At 42.6% G+C, this 19,911-nt stretch overlaps 1 protein-coding gene across 6 annotated transcripts in view; it reads left to right on the top strand.

Annotated features, from left to right (window-relative positions):
* Positions 1-19,911, top strand: part of CASTOR2 (cytosolic arginine sensor for mTORC1 subunit 2) — a 123,341-nt gene that overhangs the window by 63,024 nt on the left and 40,406 nt on the right. For 2 of the 6 annotated variants that reach the window (XM_064394353.1, XM_064394355.1), the window contains exon 3: positions 18,525-18,569. The exons of 2 other annotated variants lie outside the window; for them this stretch is intronic. In XM_064394353.1, the coding sequence (XP_064250423.1) occupies positions 18,525-18,569 (45 nt within the window). Of the gene's footprint in view, positions 1-18,524; positions 18,570-18,592; positions 18,751-19,911 lie in introns of those variants that run through there. 2 more of the 6 variants (XM_064394354.1, XM_064394358.1) reach the window with 2 other exon arrangements.

The following is a 19,911-nucleotide window of genomic DNA, read 5'->3' as shown; positions in this document are numbered from 1 at the left end:
TTTTTGTTTTTTTACAAATACACTGTGTGCAGTTGGGCTGCTAAAGCAGGGCTTTGCAGGAGACAAGATCAACTTCCAGGCAGTGCATGGGAAGGAGGGAGTATGCTAAGGCCATTCCAGCATGGTGTGGAAGCCAGGTGCAAAGCCCAGCCTAGTAGCAGTGTCACAGAGCTGCTGGCTTCATCACCTTTTCTGTGCTTTCCCTTCTAAGTGATGATCTGCTGGTGAGACCTGTATACATCACACCTGCTGACTCTGCTGTCACAGCCCCCATATCCTTTGGGTTTGTGTCCAGCCCATGTTCTTCTTTATGAATTGTCAGCACCATGTCCAAGGCTTCATCTCAGGGTTAGCCCTGTGTGCAGTTCCATCCCTGCTCCTCAATTCAGTGTGGTGTAAGTTTTTCATAGTCTGGAGGAGTCCAGGAGAAGTCACAGTCTAGCTAGAAATGTCTCAGTAAGAAAAAGTTCACTTTGTATAGCCCCTAATCAGCACATGGGCTTGAAAAGAATCAAAATCTCTGAGTTGCAGCACCCACCTTCTTGCAGAGCAGCACCAATTATGTCTGACTCGAGTGCATCAGCTGCCTCTTGTCCTGAGTAGTGAAGTGCCAAATTCAGCTCAGGAATTACAGGGTAGATCTGCACCTTTGATGAGCAGTTCAGATAGCAATTCCAACAGTAAATGACTTCCTTTTTCTTTTCAGGTAACTTTTTTCTTGCAGTGCTTAACAAACTCAGTGTAAGTCTCTGAAGGATAGGTTTTTCTGTGTGGGAGATGAGAACCTTTCTTTCTCAGGCACCTGTATGAATTTCTGCTGCAGCAGCAATGAGAAGGTTCTGTTAGCTGGCATCTTCCATGATAGCCAGGCCCTTTCTCCTGCACATCACAAATACCCCTGATGGGAAAAGAGCAGGCTGAAGAAATACCAGCACTTTCATCAATCCTTGAGGTTAACACTTAAAACATACTGACATGCAGTAATCATTCTTAACTATTTTGTCAAAAAATAATCCCTAGGCTCTCCACTGAGAGCAGCAAGTTGGGCTGGTAAAGCAGTCATTCTTTTTTCTCACCAGAAAATGTCCACAGTGCAATGCTTAACCTGCTTAAGCATTCATCGTGCTGAAAGGGAATGGCTGCAGCCTAATTCTTGGCTTTTATTCCCTGGTGGTGAGGTGGGGATTATATTTGCACAGAACCTTGTTTGTTCCAGTGGCTGTTTCTTGGGCTTTGGCCTGCTAATGAGAAATAATTTTATTCAGCAAATAACCCAGGGAACTGTGCACAGAAATCTGTTTTCCTGGCTGATACAGAGATGAATAGGAGGAGAAGTTTGACCATGGACCCTCCTGCATGAAGACAAATGTCTCAGGTAGTGGGGTGCTTGGATAGCCGTGTGTGGTCCTGGCATTTATCCCCCTGCTGCACAGCCAGCACATGGCAGAAAGGTGGAGTGGCTGCTGCTCCCTGAAATACAGCAATATTTGTTTGGCTGGTTTGCTTTTTCCCCCAAAGTTTGGCTGAAAGCAGGAGCTGTTAGTGCATGTGCAGATACGCCACAGCCCCCTGTTCTCTGCATGGTCTGTTCCTTTTTCAGAGAGCAGCAAGGACAGACTCGCTGTCTCTGGGCAGCTGCATGAACAGAGCTTCTAGCCTGTGGTCTTGCTGGTTCCAGTAGTCTCTGTTTCATCAAAGGTTTCAGCTTTTACACACTGAATTGAAACACATGCCTTCACACCTGGAGTAGCCATCATCTTGGAAACCCTGTTTATATGCACTGGGAACATCTGCATAAGTGGGGCCTGGGACAGTCTGTCACCCAGGTGAAGCTGTCCTGAAGATGAATTATTGTAAAGCAACGTGTTGCTAACATTTTCAAGGTGAGGTTACTGGCTTCCCAGCCTTGGCACTTGGTTGATGTCCATTGCATGCAATCTGTCATGTATGCAGTGAACTTTAAAGATATTGAAGAAGGGAAAAAGAAATCAAGTGCTAGAGTCAAGGGAGGAGTGAATCACTGTGATTTTCAAATTGGTAAATGTGCATATTCTAGGTTCAGGGAAATTTGGGATGAGGGAAACACACCACCTTCATGTACTCAGGTCTTCTTTCTCCTAGAACTGGTAAGCCCATTTCATGTAGATTATTGTAGTCGGCAGACCTTAGGTCCTGGGTGATCTCTTCTGGATCAGAACCAGAGAGGAAAAGCCATTTCATTTCAGTATTGAAGCAGCAGTGAGAAACATTGTTCTGAGATGCAGATCTGCTGTGTAAACACAGAGCAAGACTCTTGGTCTCCTCACACTGAGGTTCATCTGCAAAATAGGCATGACAGTCCTTCCTTAAACCTTCTTTGGCTGCCTAATATGGCTGGTAACTTCTCTAAAGCCAGAAATCCATTCACTGATGCATTTTCTAGGAGCAGATTCTTAGTCTCAGCTCATACTTCATAATAAATTGTCCAGTAGATGAAAAATAATGCAACTATTTGAACTAACTCAGCTAGTTATAGTGGCAAAAAAAATCTCATTCTAATAAGAAAAAGATAAAATGAAAATAAGATCTTGCTGTCAGTACTTTGTTTTGATAACCATCATCATCAGACAACCCTGTCTGACCTTGGATTCAGGACCATCATATACTTTAGTACCACATTGAGTTCCTATTTCAATAACATCAAAATGGTAAATTGCTTTCAGTGTCCTCTCTCTTTTCCTGTATATAAACTGGGTGAAAAAACAGCTTATAAATAAGTCCAAGCACAGAGCCCACCTAGCTAGGAGCAATCTTTATTTAAGAGGGAAGCAAGCTAATAATTGCATCTGGTTTTCTGAATATTCCTTCAATAACTATTTTTTATTTAATTTTTGATTGCCCAGTGACTAGGCCTTTGTATCTGAGGCACAGTGGCATAAGTTGCTTGCTGACATTTATAGTGTTAGATTCCTCCCCCAGACGGCCAGGAGTCCCTGTGGTTGCTAGGCAGAACGTGTTTTTCTCTACTAAACACTTGTACAATCACTCTCTTCTGATCTGTGTATTGGCTAGACTATGCTTTGTCTAGGGTTTTTAGGTTTTTAAGTAATGTGATATTAATGATCTAAATTCAAATTAAAATGTGGGATTCGACTATTGCCTTATTAGAAATATGTGCTTGGTTGGGGAGGCTTTTCCTGCAATGCATCTCTGCTGATATAGATCAATAAACATTTTGGGGTCTGTGATTATGTGGGATTTCTGCCCTCTCCTAAGAGGCAGTAGGGTTTGGTGGTTAAAGTTTTTGGGGGAAGGGAGGAAAATGAGAAATATATAATATTCCAAGGTCTGCTTTGCGTCACATGGGGAAAGGAGCACTTCTTAGAGCTCGTATGTGAGTGGGTTTGCAAATTTTGACAGCATATATTATTCCTTATGTTTGTAACCTGCCACATAAAGTCTTTTGGTTCAGTTTCTCTGCTCACTCCTATTTAAAGAAGTACTGCATAAATAATACATATTTTTCACTGTTTCCTCCAGCAGATGGGTGTGTATTGATATCTATTTTTGTTTCACAGCCTGTGTGAGAAAGCCAAGACTTCTCTTCCTGAACCACTTGACTGGCCATGATTTCTTCCTTTAAATTTATTACATCTTGGCTGCTTCCTGGTACTTTCCTAAGTCCAAGATAAATGAGCAGATATATACCAGGGCTCATTTTTATCAACCCTCCTCATAAATGCAAGACTTACAAAGCTTTTCTGACTGAAACAATGGAACAATTCATTGAAATTTAGGTTGTTCTCTAAGATCGGGATACAGCTCAACAGAAAAGTAGGAGCCCTCCTTATTTTTTTTTCACTAGAGAGCATTTGACCATCTGCTTGTTCTTCCACTGGTGCATTTCTGTTTTTTTCTGAAGGGTGGACTGAAGAGGAGAGGGTGCCTTGCCTTGTTTGTACTGGAGCTGGCTATTGTCTGCCAGCTATGAGGAGACATGCCAGGGTGCTAAATGTGCAAGGAAGGGCCAAGGCTGAACACATGCTCTAAGACTTTTTGAAGCCTTTATATATTGTAAGTGCTGGTAAGAATGTGATTCCTCATCTTTCTCTACTTTTTAAGTGAATGTTATATGGAGCACTTTGTGAGAGATGGGTAAGTGCTGTTGCCCCCTGTCATATGCTGAGAAGTGAAGCACAAGGAAAGCTGAAAAATCAGTGGTACAAGCAGCAGAATTGAACAGCCTTTTCCCATGGCTGAAAACACCCAACCATCAGTTCCCAATCTTTGCTAGCTGTGAATCTACTTTACATTTAAACCATACTTTTCTCAAGTTCATGACCTGGACACGGAAGTGGATTTCCTCCACCTTGGCATCTCATAAATGCTATGGCCTCAGTCTAGAAATGGAATCTTCAGTAACCCATGGAAAAAACAGTCTGTCATCATCTGCAAACAGAGAAAACATCTCTTTAGTGGTAATCATTGCAAAATTCCAGCGTGCAGCACTCCACAGGGTTGGTCTCTGAGTGGGTTTGCCAGATGTTCTCATGAGTGCAGGAGATGCCTCAGGTTTCCCAAGGATCAGCAGTCATTTATCAGGGTGAGAACATTTCTGTTCCTCACAGGCTTGGAAGATTCTCCTGATCAAGTGAGATTGGAAAACCAAACAAACTTAAATCCTGTCTGTACCCAGACAGAGACTCTCAGGCAGAGGTTGCAGGTTTTGTGCTGAAAAACTTCATCAACTTTATTTTCTCCTGGTGCCAGTGTTTTCCAGCATTTCAGGTACAACTCCAGAACTAATGATGGATCAAGGGTAACTCATAATCCTGGTGCAGTATGCCTGGTTTGCTTTTCACTAGAATCAGTTGAAATCCTTCTGTCTGACTCTAGAAATGCAGACTGATGCATGTGCAAACTAGCAGTTCTCTTTTGAAGAGAATTTGCTTTGATGCTTTGAGCTAATTCTTGTGCAGTTGAAATGAAGAGGGGATGTTTTGTTTTTTGATGCAGTATTAAGCAGATGGTGATACACTGGCCAACTATCATCTTCTTCAGGCTTTTGGACTGACAGTCACAGTCTAGGGTGTGTGGAAGGACTTCTCCAAGGGCACATAAGCCTTTCTCAAGGGAACAGCTTTGCTGTTGCAATCACAAGGTGAAGGCACAGGGAACCAGAGCACCATGGTGAAGTTCATAGGTCTGCTGCAGGCTTTTCTGTTTCGCCTTGGACAAGTCTCTCATTGTGTCTCAGTTTCCTCATCTTAGAAACAGGGATAATCCAATTAAATCACCTCCTAATAGGTCTTGTAAAGATTAATTAGTAAACATGTGAAATGCTTTGATAATGTAAAAGACAAAGGCCATTGTAAGTAATAATAACTGAGGGAGTTTCTGTCCCTCAGGATTCCCTTTTACAATGGGTGCATTTGCAGCCTAAGGAACAAATCAGGTCTGTAGTGGAACAGATTGGAGATTATGGCGGGAAAAAAATACCCTTTATGGGAAAAGTTACATAATCTTTTAGAAATCTCATATTTTAGCTTTTAATCTTGCACAGGATTCAGATTCACAACATCAAAGTTACAGTCATACAGTTAGGAATTTAGTGGCTCCGTCTTCAAGTCTTGTTTGAAATGTAATTATTTGCTCTGTGCTGTCAGTCCATTGAAACCTTGTCTGAAATACTGTCTTTTCTAAAAAATAAAATTTTTTTTTTTGCTACTTTGTTTGAAAATTCAGAAGGAATTGTAAATGTGAATCCAGCTGCATTGTGAATCCAGCTGCATTGGTTCTTCTTTTGATATTCTTTTATTTCTGTGGGTGTGGCTTTTCAGTGGAATGTGCTACCTGTGTCCCCTTGCTGGCAGTAACCAGAGCTGGCAACCTTAGCTTTGACTTTTTGTCTGGGCTGGGTCCTCTCCACCCCTGGCTTGCAGAGTCTGTGAGCAAAGCCTTGCCAGGAGTTTTTAAACACGGGAAAGTTTAGTCAGGAAGTGGGAAATCTGCTGATTTCTGCAGTTCCTGTTACTGGACTGTCAGAGACAAAATCCTCAGTTCTTCTGGGCTGTGGATCCCATTTGCTCGTGAAGCAGGGTGAGCAGAGGCTGCCATGGCAATGCTTTCCTGGCTGGGAGCAAAAAGCCATGGTTGACAGGCTGGGGAAGACCCAGCTCTTGATCATAGCACAGAGATGGCACTCAGGAAAGAATCCTGCACAGGACAAATGCACCCACCGCTGTGCTCTGAACACATCTTGAGCCAAACTTTTAATCTTTGTTGCTTGTCAGTAAAGAAAAAAAAGCCAATCTTTGCTCCCTTCTTCATTCCCATGAGCAAATGTCAGCTTTTGGAGATTGAATGTGGTTTTAATTTTCCAGGTTTGCTTGTTATTAGTGGTGTGCTATACTGCGGAAGGAAGAAAGAGAGCAGCCTGATTTCCTGAAAACTGACCAGAGCCTAACCTGGATTTGTCTTCCCAACCCAGCTCTCCAGTGAGAGTGGGCATAATGATTATTTTTGGAATCTGCCTTACCATGTTCCACATTTTTAGCCAAACATAATAATGATGCTTTGTTTGTGGAGTGTATTCATACTTCCTCTCTTATGAGACCTTTGTGAGGTAAGAATTATTTTCTCCCACATATGAGGAAACCGATAAAAAGAAGACCAAATAACTTGTTTCAGGTCACATACATACTTTGTGGGACAAATCAGATTTTGCCTGAACTGGAAGCCCAAACTGACATCTAGTTACCTGTACTTCAAAATCAAACTTTATTTACCACTGTATTGCAATGACCTAAATATTTATTCTGAGACACTGCTGTAAAACTGTCATTTCCTCATGATCCAGGTCATCTTTAGGGAGTCTGTCATCCCTCTGTGTCCCTGGCCGGGTGGGAGTTGTGTTGACACATTATAACAGCTTTTGTTTATAGACTTGACTTTCCTGTGCAATACCTTTTATTGCTGTGTCAGTGTCTGGCCTGGTAAGAACTTTGTCTCTTTCTCTTAATCTCAGACTTTGATATTAGTCTGAGTTTTTTGTTTCTTGCAACAGAAATTACAAGTGGAAAGCTAAGAAAGGAGGCCACCAGAAACAGATTTTCCCAGGTGGGCATTTTTGTGCATTTCACAGATTGCACCAATCTCACTGGAAATGCACTTCTCCTTTTTGTTTAATTCTTAAAAAATCAGTGTAAAAGTATAACTAGCTTAGTTTTTAGATTGCTAACAAAGTTTCAAGTTACAAGGATCGTAAGAAGAGAAGTCATTTAAATGAGATGAAAGCAGGGATTTCTGTATAAGCATTTCCTTTTATCAGTCCTTGGTTGCTGTCTTAGTAGACATTTGCAATAGGAGCTCTTTCCTCAGGAGGTGCTGCTGCTTTTAGTGGATATCTTCTTTATATCTTGGATATATGGATATCTTGTTTAGTGGATATCTTTAGTTTATATCTTGTAATATATGGATTTGCAAGATCAGCATCAACCCCTCAAGAAGGACCAGTGTTTGTTATCCTATGGACTGATTGAAAATGATAGTTTCATGCCCTAGTTAAATGTTGAGTCCCTTGGAAAGCAGAGGGGATGCTTGTCAGAGTCAGGATTTCAGAGCTGGGCTATGTGTTTGTACAGCTTTATTTAATTCCAAGTTACCCTTGGGTTATTTAATTTCCTGACAGCTGCAAAAACAGTGTTCTCAGATAACAATGGTTTCTAATTAGGCAATGTGCCTAAAATGGTAGAATGTTTTATTTTGACCATGACACTGATGTTTTGTATGCAGCTTGGAGATGAGAAAGTTGAGCAAGTTGGACTTCCAGCTTCCTTTGGCAAAGCTGTGTCTCTCTTGTGATCCCCAGTGAAAAATGCTAAAGGCATGTCCTCTCCTCTGTCCCTACACTTCAAACACCTCTCATTGTTTTGGACTGTGTCATCAGTAAATCTGCCTTTCAGCTGGAACCACCTTCCAGAAATATGTTGTATCAGCACAGCAGGACTAACATGACTTGCATAGCTGAGGCTACAGAGCATTCCAGGGTGAGGAAAGCAGGTGAGATTTCCCTGTAGCTGAGGGCTGTAGCTCCTTGGGCATTCTATTACACTGCTTAGCTGCCCAGGTGTAGCTTTAGTGGCTCGCGCACTCAGTACAAAATCAGGCAGTGATAGATACAAACGTACAAGTCAACTATTCTTCAAAATAATTTATTCAGTTTAGAAAGGGTGTTAGCATCAAGTTATCTTAATTAGATCCTGATATGATTTCTGCTTGTGGAAGGTTTATGCTTTGGGCTGTACAAATTGATGATCTCTAAATTCCCTCCTGTGACAGCAAAAAGAGGCTGTTGGCAGGTCTGTCACCTCCTTTAATTCTTGGACATCCATTGAAATCTTGAATCTAAAAGAAAACAGGCAATTTTGTTCTGCTGTTTTGCTCCCTGTTTTAATTCTTTTCCAGAGCTCACAGCTCTGACAATTCCTGTACCACTTCTTACCACTGCAGAACTTTTAAGCTCATTGTTTAAGATCCTCCTCATATAACCACGATGCAGAATTGTACCTCTAATAAATCAAATGCCTACTTAAAAGTTTTGCTACTTTAATTAGGGGTTTGCTGACCTACAGTCAGAGTTTATCCCTGCCTTTCAGCTGAGCACTATTTATATCATGTCCTGAACCACTAACCAGGGGCTCTTTTTGGAAGGTTTCTGTTTGGATTCTCTTTAGCCATTTGCTTTTAGGTGCCTGATCCTGCTCAGATACCACAATACAATGAAAGAGAGATTACTGCATCAATTGCAGTGTAAATAACAGTGAAAAATTATTCTCTGTAATAATCTGGCCTTACCCAGTTCTTTTGAGATGCTGGTCTCTTTGAAAGAGCTGTGGGTGTTGGCTCAGATTGGTTTGTGGCTATATGAGCAGTGTGTCCTCTGTGTGAGATCAGCAGGGATAGGAGATGAGCAGGAAGTTTTTATTCTTCTTTCCCCACTACAGTTTCCTACCAGTCAATAACTGAGGGATTCCTAAATTACAGGTTGAATCTGTATTACCATATTTAATAGCTATCAGTATACCAGTCCACCACAGAGCTGTCTAATCCCTTATGAAGCCTCTTCATTCTTTTGGTCCCCATGACATCCTCTGTCAGCACTCTGATAATTTTATGGGGTTTCAGGTGTTGTCTGTTTGCACTGTAGCATGATGATGTCTGTGGTCTGTTCTCCTCCCAACAGTTCTTTAGGATCTTTGAGCATCAACTTGTTTCTCAAAGAACTATCTACAGTGTCTCCAGGACTCTTAGCAAAGAGGATAAACAGAGCCGTAATAAAAATACAAAATAACAAAGGTTGTGCCAGGTTATCCTGCAAATGTTCCTTCATGGAGGACTACTTATTCTTATTTTTCTTAAAAGTCCAGTGGAAGATCATAACTTTCTAAGACAAATTTTACCTTTTGATGAGCTGTTTCACAATATATCTTCCCTTAAAATCCTACCTGTGACCACTGTATTACAGCTATAGTGCACTTAACAGAAAATATCCAGTAGATTTTCTCATGGTAGAGAAGAATAAAATCCTAAAATAAGAACACTTCATCCCCACGAGACAAATCAAAAGAATTACAATATGTTTGGGTTCATACCTCCCTCTGTCTTTCCCCCCCCACCTCTGAATGTGCTTATGAGTTTGAATCATATAGTATATAAATCCTAAATCCTGACTAGAATCAAAGTTAGGTGTAAGATGCAACATGCTTTTCCAGAGATGGAATTAGCTTCCTTCAGAGTAGCATAAAAACTCAGGTTTATATTCCTTCATAATCCTTCTCCAAGATCTCTGCAGACCATCACCATCCTGGCATAGTGGTAAACATGTTCCCAGTTTTGCTTGTCCATTTTTATTTTGGGTTTGCGCTCTTTGGAATTTCTGTCACCATGTTCTACCAAAACATTCTCATGTATATTTTACAAGATTTACCAATCCCTCCTCAGTTCGAACTTCGCTACGTCCACATTTATCAAATTTTTACAGTTGGAAAGAAGTGTATCTCCACAGTCACAGTCTGCATGTATTGTTTGAGTTGGTTTTGGAGCACATTAAATTGAAGAGGTTGATAAAATGTGAGTAGGTGATTTCTCAAGGACTGGAAGTGTCAGCAGCACTGGCATTGTGGCTGGCAAGCCCTTGGAGGGTCCCCCAAAACCTGATTTCTTCATCTTTGTGTCTTTCACATTGCTGAGCAGACTTGCAAGCACTCAGAACTGTTAACCTCTGGAGCCCTGCTAAAGTAACTGTATCTGCGAGGTATTTATTTCACAGTTGTTTTCTTCTGCTTCCCTGGGCTTGGTTAACATGTTTATTTACTGAAACGCTTTGAGCTGAACTTGTATACTTAGGAGTTGCCAATTTAAATATATATGTGTGTATGTGTATATATATACATATAAAGCCTATGTATGTTAGTGTATATACCTATATTTGTATATATTTATTCAGGGATAGAGAAGATGTTTAAGAGAAAGCATTTTTAGCTCTTCTTTTTTCAGAAACCTGTCCTTAAACTCTAGCTTGCAACTGAAAAAATATATTGGATTTTCACTATATAATGTATTTCAATATAAAATATATTGGATTTTTCACTGCCAGGACTAAACCAAGCTTTTCTGTAGCTGGCAAGTTAAAAAAGCAGCTCACACGTGGGCCCTGGCACCCATAAGTGAGGCAAGCCCCATAGAGCAGGAATCCTCAGGAGCTTGATGACAGGTTGTGTCCTGACTTCCTGAGTACTGTTGTTGTACTGCTGAAATCCTCAGGTTTTAAGTTTGGTGAATTTGGTGTTTTATTTTGTTTCTTTTAAAAAGTTAGAATTGAGCTTTTGGAGAAGTGGGATGAGAATTTATGCAGACCATCATGTGGATAAACGTTTCTCTGTTGGATGCCTGTTCTTGCATTTTAGCCAGTGAACAAAAATAAAGTAGCATCTTAAGCTGTGTGCTGTTTGCAGCAGACAGGAGTTCTTGCTCTGATGGATGTTTACCATGGTTTTTCATGCTCTAAATATAGCAGATAGATTTTTTTCCCCAAAATTCATTTTTAGAATTTGTATCAACAAATTCTTGACCTAGATGAGTGCTCCCAACATGCCACAATGTGCCTGGTTTTTAGTGGCTTGTATGCACCTTTCTCTACAAGAAAATGTATTTATGTATCCAAGAATTAAGGACAATCCGTGAAAGCTTCTCAGATTGTCTCAGATTACCACCCATTTGGATGAAAGGAAACCACAAACTGAAACCAGTTTGCTTTCAAAAGTGCAATTTGTGTATCTCATAAACATGAAGTTCAAAGGAACTGCAGTGTACTTCACCAACCCCAAAGGAAAATGCTCTTGAAAACAGGAGGTTTAATAGCTCTTTGTGGAGTAACGGCTGCATCTTTAAGTCATTTGCGCCTTCTTAATTTTAAGCGTATTGAGCTGGGTTTTAGCAAGCCCCTTGTGTGCTGAACATGGCTTCAATATCCAAAAGATGAGGGCCCCTTCCTGTCCTGCCCCATAGAAGTGAGGAAAGGCAGGGCAGTTGGATGAGGCTGGCTCTTCACAGGGGAGGAGGATGGCATGAGCAGATGTCTTCTCCACACAGGAGTCTCCTTGGGTGGCTTGGTGTCACTTGGGTTCTGTGGCAAAGAGCATTGATGTTCTGTTGGCAGTGCAGAACATGGGGTTTGGAGCAGGACACAAGGCATGTGCTGGGGTACTCCTTGCAGAGCACTGCAGTGTTTCAGATGCTGTTTGTCACTAATTCTCAGTCCTTACCCAGCTGCCTTAAAAAGTCGCTTCAGCTGAGAAGTTTCTGGAGGGAAATTTACTAGGAAAAAAAACAGCCTGTTCTATAGAGATTCATGTGCTTGACTTCAGTAGGCTTTTGATGGACTTTTCTAGACTGGGACACTTTTGATGTCAGTTTTGATTAGTTGGCCTCCTGGCAGAGGGTGCTTCCTTGTTTGAAAATGGAAAGGTGATGCTTTGAAGGCACTCAGTGGAAAATTGAGTAAAGGAAAAGAGTTAAATACAGCTTTTCATCTGCTGCTTTATGTGGATTTGAGTTTTTCTGTTTCTTTTGTTTTTCCTGCAGTGAGCTCAAGACAGCTCCATGACTAGATCTCCTAGCCTCTGCCACAGGATAAAGAATGACAGTCATGTGGCCCAGGAAGGAAAATCTGAAAGGCTCTTGTGTGTTTTTACCAAGTACTTTTTTTCCAAGCAGCTATTGCAGCTCAAAGGTTCTAGGTGGCAAGAAAGGTTTGAACAAAAGTGCAGAAGGTCCTTATTGCTAAGATGAGCAGAAGGCAGAGAAGCTTAATGTGACCAATTCCCCATACAGAAAAGGGCCTCATTACTCATCTGTGTGTGACTAAGTTCAGTTGCTGAATAGTGACAATAATATAATTTCTACAGTGGACAGATATGCAATAATCTATTCATTTTCTCCCAGCTTCTTTCTTCAATTCTAACATTTTGGCTACTCGTGGATTAGAGAGTAAGACTGATTTGGCCTTTTTTCCTTTGGGTTGAGTGAAATAAGGCAGCTGCTTGTCAATGTAGGCCTAATTTCACCTGGTCTTCTCCAGCTGTGTGAAATAGTGGAGTAAGAGCTGGAGTCACTGATACACTTTGCATGGATAGTGAAACCACTGAAAACACATCATGCTTAGCAGGTTGGGAAGCACTTAATAAGGAGAAGGCACTTGTACTCCGAAATGAGAGAGTGAAATTGTGTAGAAAATTCTGTCAACTAATGGTCTGAAAAATATTTTGCAAAGGCTATTTTCTACCCTTACTTCTAATACATCTTACACTTTAATAGCCTGAACAACTGGAGAATCACACACATTAATGTCACAGTTCACTTGGGACAATTTGTTTTGCAAGATAATGAACTGTGTCAGCAAAAGTTTAACACTTGCTCTAGGTGGGGCTGACAGTTCAGTTTTCTGGTAGCTTTGCCAGTAAAATGCCCATGGTCTGACTAAATCTCTGTGAAATTCGGTAACCTGGGAGAAGATAATGTCATCACTTTCTTCAAGTATTTTTTATTTTGTTTAAGGCATTCTCAGGAGTAGCTTGGAAGGAAATACTGCAAAATACTGACAACTGATTTTTCTAAAGAGCTCTAGTCCTCTCATGCCTTGGCAGCAGAGGTGTCTCTGCATGAGAAGGTATCTTCACCTCATTAAATCATTCGGCCCAGGTGGACGTTTGTGTACTCTAGTTTTTCAGACACAGTGTCAGGAGTGACATCCAGTCTGGTGGGTTTTTTGCAGTCTGTAGTGCAGCTCATGCTGGCAGAGGATGCTGTACCCCTGGTTTTGGGGGAGGCCTCAGTAGTGCAGCTGGAAGCAGAGATCCTTGGGGCTGTTCAGGAGCAGGGGAGGTTTCTGACCCTGGTGTTACCCTACCTCTTCAGAGGAAGAAGCAGAAGAAAGGTATAAATAGTTATTTTGAGATTGTAGGGGACAAATCTGTGAGAGCAGCAGTGATGGAAATAAAGACAGGGGATAGAGATCCAGTGTCAGGGAAAACAGGGTACAGAATCAGTGGGGAACACAAGAAGAGGCAAAAAAGAGTAAATATGGACATAGCAACAAGGAGAATAGGAGAAGATGATGCAGTTTGAGCTGTAGTAGAGGGTGACTGGGGTGGAGAGGTGGAAGGAGGGAAGAGAAGAAAGAGGAACAGGCTGGTGGGTGTTGGGTTTGTGGGCAAGCAGAAAGTAACCACCTAGAGCACTTGCTCCTCACACTGGCCACGAGGACACTCGAGGCAGCAAGTACCTGCCAGACAACAAGCCATTCTTTCATTCAGATCAGCTCAGGGCAGTGGGAAAGGCCAGCTACATTTTCAGTGCCTGTGACAGGAGGATGGGCTGGCTCTAAAGCAGCAGCGTGTGCAGCAGGCCATGAAGCTCTGATACAATTGCAGTTTTTCAGCAGCTTTCAGTACCCAAGATGGTAGTTGTACTGATTTTGTTTCTGAGCATTTTGTTTAACTATTACTAAAAGTGCCTGTGGTTAAAAAACTCAGTTTGCCTGTGCTAATTTACCTCCTCTTGTATGTGCCTCATGAAGCATTCATTGCATCATTACAGGCTGCTGCTTTGAGCTCTGTTACAGTGCCCAGAGCCCTGGCACTGGGGTGGCACCTGGCTGAGTGGTGAATGTGGCTGGGGCTGCAGACGGCCCTGTCCTTCCCACTGGGGGAAGCTGGAGACTAAATAAAGCAAATGGCAGGAATAGAAATACTGGTTTCATGATATATTGGATTGTGTCCCTGCCTGTGACAACCTCTGTTTGGCAGCCTCCCACCTGCAGAGCACTCAATATTGCACCACTTTAAACATTTTCATGTGTAAAATAAATCCTCAGTTACCGTGCCAAAGTGGTTGAGTAAAGTAGGCTGCAGGATGGTGATTTGTGAGTTGTCAGCAAGGAACCACCATTTTCAGCACCAGGTGCTAAATGGGTCTTTAACCTTCATTGAGGGGCTGGGGCACATGCATTAGTACTTCCCTTGGTTTGCAGCGTTGCAGGATGAGCCGCTCCCACTGGGGACTGACCAGTACTGTGGAGCATGATCCCTGACTGATGATGAATGTATTGCTTCCCTAGCATAGGTAATAGCTTCTAAATTCCTGTCATGGGATCTGCAGTAAACTGACCCTGTGGAGGAAATGTACAGGTAATGTCCAGCTATACTGAGAAGGATCACCCTTTTCATCAAGGGCACATGTATAGGGAAGTTATAAAAGCTTAATAAACAAATAAGTAGTTTATTGATTATTAACTCAAGTGCAGATTGCTTTTACATGTTTGAAGGACCATCTATGCCACACTTGGGAGAGACTGGGCTGCAACCATCTCTAGTGTTTCCTTGCTCTCTTCCATCTTTAGGATCGGTTGGGGGTTCTGGGAGTGGAGAGTCATCTCTAGCTGTGTCTGGTTCAGAGGTCTAGATTTGTTTACTCTAAGGAAGAGGTCATACGAGTCCAGTGCAAACACAGCGGCTTTGTTCTGCGAGATGCTTCTCTTCTGTGCTTTCTTTCATACAGTGCTGTCTCATGGCATTTCACAACAGCGGGGCACAGCAGAGCGCAAAAAGTTATCTATCCTTTGATTCCTAGGACCCAAGCTTAGGAGGTCCAGTTCTAATTCTTACTAATTAGAGGTTAGCTGTGTCAAGGCAGCACTTTGGGAACAGAGTTGGCGAGGACAGCCTGAAGGAAGAGTGTAAGCTGAAGGCATGCTGAGGTGTGAGGTTGCTGCTGGGGCTGTGTCATAATCCAGTTTTAAAGTTATTAGAAATGCATCTCCCCAAATCAAGGTGCAAACAAGACCATCTGCCAAGGTCAGTAGTACTTTTATTTAATATTAAATTGAATAAAGGGTTTTGTTTAATAGTAAATATAAGAGAGAGAAGAAAAGAGAGAAAAGGAAGAGAAAGAAGTAGAAAAGAGGTGGAAGGACAGAGAGAGAGAGACAGAATGAAGAAAATATCACCATTCCATGGATCCCAGTGATGTTCCATTGATCTGCTCCACTGGTTGTCTTGGTAGTGAAGGTCCCCCAAAAAGCACAGCATCTGATGGATTCATGTATATTCAGGCCAAGTGGGAATGCCCCTGCACATCCCCCAGGGCAGGGGCCAGGCTCTCACAAGCAGACTCTGGATCATTTTGCATCATGTGCAGTCCTGTGGTGCAAAGCCTCAGGAATGAGTCTGGGGAGTGCTCTGGGGAGTCTTTGATGGATTATGACACCCCCTCATCTGCCTCTCACTTGAATGTCCCATGTTTGTGGCCTGTGGGGTTGGGGGTCGCACAGCTGGGCCAGTTTGTGTAAGGGAGGATGGGAGTTCAGTGCCTCTGACCAGAGGTTACACCTCGCACCCAAAACCTCCTTCTCCCCACCCCATTTCATGGGGAGGATGTATAAACTTGGCTTCTGTGGGCTCCCCCACCCCAAACCCAGCCAGAGATGATGACTCAGTGCAGCTGCTGGGTTTGGCTTTCTTGTGGATGCATTCCTTTCCCTCAGCCTTGTTTGTTTCTCCCTAGACCTGAGCTGATTGAACAATAGTGTCCCCTTTATCTTATCTAGGCAGCTTAATTTACAGTCCAAAGTTCCAGTCAGGCATCTTCAAGGAGGCTTCTGTGGTTGTAGCATCTTTATACAGTTTTTATATAGTTTTTGCTGTAGTGGCCAAAACTCCTTTGTACCAATGTTGAAGGCATGAGCCGTTTCAGTCCCTGACAGGCTGTGCGTCTGTCTGCCCGTGGACTGACCAGCTCGGAAGGAGAGGGTAAAGCTGGGGAGGAGGGTGTTAGTCTGCATCACTTAGAGCCTCCTTCTCTGGGACATCCATCATCTCTCTCCGTCAGTTGTTGCAGAACTTGTGTTTATTCTGAAGATGTCTGTTTTATTTCTTTACTTAAGAGCTTGTGCTGTGTTTCTGCTAAGCCTTGTCATGGGACTGACTTTTGCTTTTGATTGCCTGCAATGTACAGTGAAGTTCCACTTGGCACTTGGATTATGTCTGCAGAAATGAATTTAAACTATTCTTGTTTCTACTTATCTTCTTTGCTCTCTTTTGCTTCTCATGCTCTGAGAGCAGGCAGAAAGTATCTTTGCTTATATCCATGGTCTCTCTGGATTAGATGGAAATGTAAACTCATGGAGGCAAGAAACACCTCTTGGAAACAAGTGCAGGGCCCTTTGGAGTACGGCTGTTTCTGCTCCATTTGGTGCAAATGATCAGTAAAAACTTTGATTAAAAACTTAGGTTGTGCAAGCATTTAAAACCAAACTGCATATTTTATCAACCCACTCTCAGCTGGTGAACATCTTGAAGCTACGTTTCTGCTTGCTTCTTTTTTTTTTTTTTTTTTTTTTTTTAATAATTAGCACCTCACTTTCCTCTGCAGGGTTTTCTTTTCCCCATCTGGTATGTCCTGCAGCGTGGGCAGGTAGAAGCCAAGCCACAGTGGTGCTTCTGGCTCAACAGTTGGCTCTTCCTGGCATCCTTTGGGCTGTGCTTTGTTCTGCCTGAGGGTCTTGAGAAGCTGCAGAAGTGACTGGGGGGTTGAACCCCCACTGTCACTGTCAGGGACGAAGTGGTGGCTCTGCTAGAACAGAGGAGTGAGTGCTGCCTGCTCCCAGCTGAGCAGTGGTTGCTTCATGGGCTCCCACTGGGGCCAGTACTGGCCAGCCTGCTCCATCAGGGCCCTCGTGCTGCAGGGCTTTTGCACCTTTTCAGTGGTTACTGCTTTGGCAGACTTTAGATGAGCACTGCTTGCCCATTTTCTTTCATACAGACTAATCTGAAAAACCTTTTAACTGGTGTTATTTTCCATTATAGAATGGTTTATGTTGGAAGGAAAAGATCATCTTGTTTCTCCCTCTTTCTAAACATTTGCATTTCTGTTGATGAGGATTTGCAGTAATGCAGATACCTCTTGATGCATTCCAGGGTAGAGTAAACACTCTGTGGGAGAAGTTCTTTGCTTATAACCAATCATTTATTCCCCCTAATTTGAATGGAAAGCAACATTTTACTTATCTTTTTAAACTGTCAGTTAATTCTGTGTTTGTTACCAGTGCAAACTCTTGTCTCTGGAGCATTCTGGGCAATTTGCAAAGAGAGAAGTTATACATATTGTGCTCAGCACAAGTAGACAGGGTTGATGAAATGTCAGTTCTCCTTAGCTAGCCCAGGCAGATTTTGGCATACCTGGAGTTGCAGGTGATGTTGAGGCAGTCTGAGAGATGCTGCTATCAGTTTGCATCATGGATTGTGCAGTACATGTAAGCAATAGGCTATTAAAGAGGCTACAGGCTCTCTACTGCTGGATGATTTCAGATAATGCATTAAATACAACTGGGAATGACAGGGCTAATTACCACATACTGGCTGTATTTTACCTGAAGAAAACTGTGGTTTCAACTGTGGGAGTTTTTTTGTCTGCATGGTGTATATTACATATGTACACAGCTATCATCACCAAACAGGGACAGCAGTGCACTCTGTGAGTGTAGGAAGGAGGTAGTTATGCCCTGCAGATCCTGCTGTAAAGCTAAGCAGGAATTAGGAGCAGGGCATAGTCTTCTAGATGGGGAGCTGGGATCCAGTGAGATGCTTTGCAAGATGATCTGTGGCAGACACTGGTCCCAGCCCCCAAAGCTGGTATTCTGTGCCCCAAATGGAGCTCCTCTTTGCTGGAGGTTGTTTAAAAATACATGTCAGTGAAACAGAGCTCACAGGCCTCCTTGGCAGAGGGCCCATAGCTAATCACTAGAGATTTCACAATGAAGTTTTTCAGAGTGTCTGTTTGATTAACGGTTCATATTTTGCTGATCTGAGACTTTTTATTTTATTCTTAAATTTAATACATATTACTTATATGACTTAAATATGTTTTAATTCCATCTTAAATCAGTGGAACAATCTTTAAAGTGGAGTTGGCTTTTTTTTTTTGCACAGCAGCAGCAGCATGTTTGCAGAGGCTCGTGCTTGGACATGCAGCTGGTTAGTAGGATTCTTCACAATCCCGTTGTATGCACTTCCCTGGAAGTCTCTTAAAAGTAAGAAACCAAAGAGCTCAGAAACACCATGGAACTGAACCTCAGTGCATTATGCCTCAAGGCTATGAGGGATAACCCTGCTGCTCTCCCAGGAGAGAGGTTTGGTATGTCAGGCTGTCGCAAAGGTATGTGCAGAGAGGCTGGGTGGGAATGGGAATGCATGTTTGGGTCCACTGAGATGACCTTGCAAAGTCCAGCTGGTTTCCCTTGGCCAAAATTTGAGTATGTCAGAGTGAAACCTGATTTTTACAAGTTCACACAGTCTGTATGCTGCTCCCTTCCTTTTAAATTAAACATCCTTTTCTTTCCCCCAGGCAGGAAGGCCCCCAGGCGCGCTCCCATTGTGGCTGCGCTGCCTGGGGACAGGCTGTTTGCTGCGACTCTGGCACCAGTGCTGCAGCAGCAACTGCAGTCGGTGTTGGATAAACAGTGTCCCTCCATCTGTTCAGCTGTGGATTCCTGAGGATGCCTTTTCCCCCTGCTTTGCATACATGCACGAGGCAGCCACTGCTATCCAAGTACAGCCATGCCGAAGGGTTCACGAACAAGGGATTTAGCAGTTGTGCCATGTTTGCCTGCAGGGCTTTGATCTTGAGAAGGGCACCCAGCAGCAACACCACTGCTGCCATATCAAGGGCCTTTGTCCCAAGCACCTGGGGCTGGAGGCTCAGCAGGGAGGAGCTTTGAAATGAACTAGGAGTTTTTCTCCTGAGAAAATGAACTTTTGTCTCAGTTAAATGTGTGTTTGCTATTTTTCGGTGCTCGGTTATTGTAAAATCCCTGAGTAGTTTGTATTGAGGAGAAATCTGTGACAAATGCATGTAAACCTACTGCTTTTGACACTTGTTTCTCTTAATATTTTCAGTCCTGAATGACAAATGGACTGTATTCTTTGTGGTTAGCACAGACTACTTGCAGAAGAAGTCTCATGCATTCATGCCTTCACAGCTCAAAACAATTTCTCAAGCCAGCTTTTCCAGCAGATTTCCTCTTCCTGAGGTTAATGGTTGAAGATCATAATAGCTAGGTGGCAGAAGTCCACAAAACAAGGCAGTATTCTCCATGTAATAATATATCTTAGTACATTTGTTAAGTTTTTGTATGCTATTCCTTCTACCCTAACTGCACTATTTCAGTCCAAACCTAACACTGTCATGCCAGCTAATTCATTTCCATGTCTTTTCTCCCTCTTTGTCCTGCTTTCTTGGATTTTTGCTCCTGTTCAGAGGAGCAGTCCTGCCAGGCTGTGCTTCCACACGGGGCTGCAGTTGCTGCCTGCAGAGCAC

This window comes from Passer domesticus, chromosome 19 (genome assembly GCF_036417665.1).
Source record: "Passer domesticus isolate bPasDom1 chromosome 19, bPasDom1.hap1, whole genome shotgun sequence".
Taxonomy (NCBI): Eukaryota; Metazoa; Chordata; class Aves; order Passeriformes; family Passeridae; genus Passer; species Passer domesticus.
The sequence above is the reverse complement of the archived record's forward strand: the minus strand, read 5'-3'. Positions and strand labels throughout refer to the sequence as shown.